Genomic DNA, 6,587 nt, shown 5'->3' on the forward strand with positions numbered 1-6,587 from the left:
TGCTCTCCTTACAGCTTGTTAAAAGCTGGAGCTTCACAGAGTTGGGAATGGCTTTATGGGTACACTGGTGGTTGGTTTCCAGCAAAGCTTTTACTAGTGTCCAATCAACTGAAGGTAGCAGCATATAACCCATGATCTAAGAATTGACTCCTGTGCCCTGCACTGTACAGGTACATCAATATTCCTATTTTTATGGAATTACATAGTCTTGGCCTTTGCTAGACATAATGCAGCCCCTTGCACTGTCAATTCAACAAACTTTCATTTCAGTTTGGCATGTCTACCTTATGGAGCTATGCTGTGAAGCTGCACACTCTGTTTTATTTAAGTCTGATGATTGGTTTTAGGACCACTGAGCCAAAAGTCTGCACTGCAGCATAAACATTGTCCTAGAATGTGATGGAAATCTGATATTTCTGTCTTCTTCAATTCAATTTGTAGATGGATTCACCCCGCTAATGTTGGCATCCTTCCTGGGAGGTGGGCTGGAGCCAGAGTCTCAAGAAGACGAGGAAGAAGGGGAAGCCTCCGCCATCTCCGACCTTATCTGCCAAGGGGCATCTCTTGGGGCACAGACAGACCGAACCGGTGAGACGGCTCTGCATCTTGCAGCGAGATATGCTAGGGCAGATGCAGCCAAAAGACTTCTGGATGCTGGAGCTGATCCCAATGCTCAAGATCATACAGGACGTACCCCGCTACACGCCGCTGTGGCTGCCGACGCACAAGGCGTTTTTCAGGCAAGTTGCTCCTGTGATGTGGGAATTTTTATCTGTCAGCTAAAAGTATTGTATTTGTCTGGCATCACTCTCTAAAACCAATTCTACCAACAGATCCTCATCAGGAACCGCTCCACAGACCTGGACGCTCGAATGGGTGACGGCTCTACTGCATTGATTTTGGCTGCTCGGCTGGCCGTGGAGGGGATGGTGGAAGAGCTTATTGCCTGCCATGCTGATGTCAATGCTGTGGATGAACTTGGTTAGTGTGGAGCTGGTGGCCTCCATTATTTTCAAAGTTGAGTGTGTCCTGCTTTTCCTGCAGGAGTGTTTTTAACCTAAGGTTTACTTTTTTTTTTTCTCCTGTCATTCCTCTCCAGGTAAGTCTGCTCTGCATTGGGCAGCAGCTGTGAATAACATTGAAGCTGCCGTGGCTTTGCTGAAGAATGGAGCCAACAAGGACATGCAGGACAGCAAGGTGCGTGTATACTGGAAGTTGTACAGAGATGACATGACTTTTGTCAAGTGCTTTTTCTTCATGTACAATTATTTATTATAAGTTTAACAGCATGAACCTAGAACTCTGCAGCAGGGGAGGCTAGGGAACATTTAAGGACAATCCTTTACCAGTTACCTCCTCTTTTTAAACAATTGTTTCTGTGCTTTTTTTTTTTTTTTTTTTTTTTTTTTTTTACTGACTATTCTGACTTTAAGCCCACAGTGTATTGTTTCAGTGCTGCCTGGTTCACACAGTTTCCAGCTTTCAAAAGCAATGTGTACAATAAACATTTGCAAAGTTGTCTTTGAGAAGCTTTAAGCAGCTTTGTAGAAGCCTATATAGAAATCTTTGGTTCCAGTTTGGGGTCCTTACAGAGATCCTAGTGGGAGTAATGGTAGTCAATTCAAACAAACTGCTAGCAGGCTTCAGTAGGCTTCAAACAAGCTTCAAGTAGTGCTACAGCTTACTGAAGCCTGCTAGCAGCTTGTTTAAAGTGACAGGCTGCCTCCCATTAAGATCTATGTATAACATTCCCGTACTGGAGCTGAGTGGTACTTAAAAGCTTTAACAAGGTTTGCAAAAGCTTTGTAAAAGCTTGCTGTATACATTACTTTTATAAAAATTGATATGAATACAAATTATGTCCCGTGACACTTACGGCGGGTGTAGCACCCAGTGAATGTGACCCATTCAAGTGAATAGGCACACTCTGCAAGTGCCCTGCAACTGGGTGCAATGCTTGTGGTTGGGATATGCTAGTGCAGGGTTTAAGGGGTTTAAAGCAAGTGGTGAGAAAATGGGGTTGATTTACTAAAACTGAAAAGTGCAAAATCTGGTGCAGTTGTGCATGGTAGCCAAATAGCTTCTAACCTCAGGTTGTTCAATTAAGCTTTGGCAATAAAGCCTGCAAGCTGACTGGATTCTATGCCGAGTTGCACAAGACTTTGCACTCTCCAGTTGTAGTAAATGAACTCCAATGCCTCCTCACCACCTTTCAAATGCTCTTTGAAGAGTGATCCAAATGGAGATCATTCTTCAGAGACCAAAGATAGTGTGAAGGAGCCCTAACTGTTATGTTGATAGATGCAAGCCACTTTCTGTATCATAGCTATACTAGGCTTTGAAATTTCATCTTTGTACTGTCGAAAATTAATAATTGTATTTGAATAATAGCCGTATGTATGTACTAACCTGTATTGCTGTTCTACACTCCAGGAGGAAACTCCATTGTTCCTGGCTGCTCGGGAAGGAAGTTATGAAGCAGCAAAAGTTCTGCTCGATCACTATGCAAATCGTGAGATTACTGATCATATGGACCGCCTTCCTCGTGACATAGCGCAAGAGAGGCTACATCATGACATTGTTCAGCTTCTAGAGGAACATAATGCAGTCAGAGGTTCTCAAGGGACAATGGGAGGACACACCATGTCACCACTACTCTGTCCTCCTAATGGTTTCATGGGCAATATGAAGCAGACACCACAAGGCAAGAAAAACCGCCGGGCAAGCTCGAAAGCTGGCGGAGCAAGCCTGAGCCGAGGAGAAGCTAAGGAAGCGAAAAACCGAAACAAGAAGCTGTCTCTTGACTGCCCACCTGGCAGCGGCGGTCTGCTGGAGAGCTCCGTGACACTCTCACCTGTTGACTCCCTTGATTCACCGCGTGCTTACAGTGCCAATCCTGGCTCCCCAGCAATGGCTGCCCCTGGCACATTTCACCTTGGTTCCTTGTCTGTGCCCTCCACCCCTCTTGTGAATGGCCTTATGGAGGGGCCTTTTGCCGTGTCTTTGGCTCGTCTAAACGAGATTGGAGAAGCCCAAGGGAATGCCATGATGGCCCTTCAAGGTAGAGTGCCACTGCAGCGTGCACCAAGCTGTGTGGTGAATGGGTTAAATATCGGCATGCTGAACGCAACCAACATTCCCTTCGCGTGGCAGAGCCAGTTGGCCTCTTCACATCCCTCACGCATCATGCCAGGAGCTCCTGCGGGTTCAGTGCCTAACTTACATCAGCTACATGCTCAGCAAGTGATGATGCTGCAGAACCAGATGGCAATGCAGAGTCCAGTAAAGATCACCATGGATCCACAGTGCCAGATGGGCCCAGTTGCTCCAAACACCGCTCACTTGAGACAGCAGAGCATGCCACATGTAGCCGAGAGGTCAGCTCAGGCAGTTACCCCATCAGATGGAAACTACTTTAAACAGCAGAGTGTACCCAGCGAGGGCAGCATCCAGACACCACCAGCTATGACCGCTCCTCCTCAGCAAACCTTCGCACCTTCACAAGAGGAAACCCCGAAACACTATCTTCACATCCCCACTGAGCACCCCTACCTGACCCCTTCTCCAGAGTCTCCAGAGCAGTGGTCCAGCCCATCTCCTCACTCTGTGTCAGAATGGTCTGACACTACCCCCAGCCCAGTCGTAGTGGGTGGGTCCCACGGGCAGACATCCCACTTACCTGAGCAAACCAACAACATGCAAGTGTTTGCCTGACTGCCGACATAAGACCTGCCATCACTTTGTAGTGCCTTCACCCCTTTTACCTGTTTTCCCCTCTTTGACTCTGACTTTTCATTACTTTTCTCTCTTTTTTTTTTTTAACCCCACAACCTGTATAGTGTTTGGAGCACTACAAAGCAGAATATGAAGTCTCCAGTGATTTTATAAGAATGTTTTATGACGGGACCATGAAGAAAAAAAAAAAACTTATCTACAACGGGACCAATTTTAAAAACTTTTTTTGTATAGACGTTTTCGAACGCGATCTTTATCAGTTTTGAAGGAAACAAAATGCAACTTGATGTCCTTTTTTATGCAGGCTATAATCGTATTATTTGCCACAAAAAAGAAATGTTACATTTTTAAAGAGGGTGTCCCCCTGTTGTGTTTTTAAGCTAATTTCACTGCCCTGCACTGCTCCAATTCCGGGGTAATCGGATGTTGTTAGATGGACTTGTGTATAAAGTTAAGAGTTTATTGCTTTTTTTTTTTCCCAATCCCTCTTTTAAACCATTATATACAAAACTGCCTTGTGGACTGTGTCAGATAGAAAATGGTACGGAATTTAGCAAGAAAAAAAATCTTTTTTTGCCCTGTCGTATTGGAACAAAATCGTTGCTTGCAGTATTTTGAAATTTTAATTTGAAATTTGGTCAGAGACACTCTTTCTAAATTATTTGTCTACATGATAGACCTTTTATGTGTTATAGTTAAATGGTGTCTTGGAACAAGTTTAGGTCATTCCTTGATAACGGTTCCCATTCCAGGGCTGCTGTTCCTCTGTGCGCCTCAGTTGCTCATTTAATGTAACATTCAGTAGCAAAACACTAAGGTAGAACCAAACAAGGAAGTTGTTTCAAAGGGATAAGTTCAACTTTTTGTAGATCACCATTTAGCTATGATTCAAAAATTTGCAATGTTAAGGTACAAAGCCCTTAAACGACACGTACATAAAGAAATATGTAGGCTACCATTGATGAGATATTTTTGGAAATACTAGATCAGATGCAGGGTTTTCTGTGGCTTCACAACATTGTGAGACCCTGGCTATGGAGCAAGAATTTATTAACGGCTTGTTCACATGTGTGGCAGGGTCTCACTCTCCTCTAAAAAGCTAATCCGTGGTCAGATCACTTTTCAGAGGTGTTTGACAGGCAGTGAGGAGGCGATATGTTTCCTCCTCGCCACCTGATTTAACCCTAGTTGCAGAGGTGCCTCTTAGAACTGCATTAGTCACATTCGATAGCGGCACTGCCCACTGAAAGTGACACGCTAGTTAAGTTTTGCAGCAGCCGCAAAGCACAGCATCGCGGCAGCTGCATGTGTACAGCCGTGAGTGGTTGTATGTTAGTGTTCAGTAAGACAGTCAAGGGGCGGTAAAACTGCAGCTCAACTGTTTTACTACCCCTCTGGCCATTCATGTGAGTGAAGACTGTGTAATTGGATCTGCCTACCTGTTTTGAATCCATAAGGTCTTCCTCACACAGGCTTCATCAAGTGTGTGTACAGCAACCTGTTGCAAGAATTTGGAAAGGTTTTAGAAAGCCTTTCAAGAAATCTTCAGTTCTAGTATGAGGATGTTAAACATGGTTACTAATGGGAGTGCTTTAAACAGGCTAGCAGCATGCTACAAGAAATCTTGAAGCCTGCTAGGAGCTGATTTAAAGTGATATTGAGCGCTCCATCAAGATCTGTGTTTAATCTCTCCACACTGGAGGGAAATGGTGCTTTTAGGGCTTCAACAAAGCTGCTTGATGCTTGCTAAAATCTTTGCAGCTTGCTGTTAATAAAGGGAGAAAGGAATGGGAGATGGAGACCCACATGGAGGTCTCCCCCTTTGCTAGTAGGATTTATTGGTGCCACACGCCTTGATTATTAGACACCGAAAGATACATAGCCCTAACAGAAAAAACCAATGAGGTTTTAAAGGCATCATCCTACAAAAATGAATACTCAAAGAATAGAACAACTACAGCTTTATTGGTAAAATTCAAACCACAGTTGTGGTACCACAATCGTGGTTTGAATTTTACCAATAAAGCTGTAGTAGTTATATTCTTTGATTATTCATTTTTTTTTAGCATGATACCTTTAAAGCCCCATTCATTTTTTCTGTTAGGGCTATGTATCTTTCAGTGTCTTTGCAGCTTGCTGTATAAACTGCTCCTATACAGTAAACTGAGGCCTGTGTGACCAAATACCAACTGAATCTATTAAAGTTCAACGATCCCAGCCCTCACTAGTCCAAAACTTCTTTCCCACTCTTACTTCTGTGCACCAGCCAGTTACCAAAGATTCAGCAGTCTGCCCCTACACTCTGTGGACACAAAAGACAAGCCTCGCACCAGATGTCTCTGCTCCAGTGTAGGTTTAATCCAGCTGAGAGCACACAGACTCCTACCAGAAGCCATGCTACTAACACATTTCACCTGTCACAGACTTAAAGCGGAGCTCCACCTAAAAGGGGAATTTCCGCTTTAAGGACTGCTCCCCCGCTCCCCATTAAGGATTGGCACCTTTGGGGGGTGGGGGGGAGCGGGTACCCGAATTTGACAGGTACCCGCTCCCACTTCCGGTCCGATCGCCTAGGGTGATCAGAAGTGGAAGGTGTCCTCCCTCCCTCCCTGTAGTCTTTTGGGACATGTGACAGGTCCCAGAAGACTACAGGACCATTCATGAAGCGCAGTGCTACTCGCGCATGCGCAGTAGGTACCCGGCTGTGAAGCCTCAAGCAGTCACAGCCGGGTGCCCACACTGTAGATGCCGGTCTCCTGGAATACAGGACAGCTGGTGAAATGGGCTGCAGGGGACACACCGCGGGACCGAAGGACAGGTAAGTGGCTGTTTTTTAAAAGTCTGCACCTACA

At 45.0% G+C, this 6,587-nt stretch overlaps 1 protein-coding gene across 1 annotated transcript in view; it reads left to right on the top strand.

The window, feature by feature from the left end:
- Positions 1-5,670, top strand: part of NOTCH3 (notch receptor 3) — a 125,875-nt gene extending 120,205 nt beyond the window's left edge. Inside the window, exons 31-34 of the mRNA XM_089661278.1 lie at positions 442-740; positions 834-981; positions 1,100-1,197; positions 2,434-5,670. Coding sequence (XP_089517404.1) covers positions 442-740; positions 834-981; positions 1,100-1,197; positions 2,434-3,714 — 1,826 coding nt within the window. The 3' untranslated portion in view covers positions 3,715-5,670. The remainder of the gene's footprint in view (positions 1-441; positions 741-833; positions 982-1,099; positions 1,198-2,433) is intronic.
- Positions 5,671-6,587: the final 917 nt, after the last annotated feature.

The sequence above is a fragment of the Staurois parvus genome, unplaced genomic scaffold (genome assembly GCF_062004578.1).
Source record: "Staurois parvus isolate SC_StPar_1 unplaced genomic scaffold, SC_StPar_1.0 ptg001328l, whole genome shotgun sequence".
Lineage (NCBI taxonomy): Eukaryota > Metazoa > Chordata > Amphibia > Anura > Ranidae > Staurois > Staurois parvus.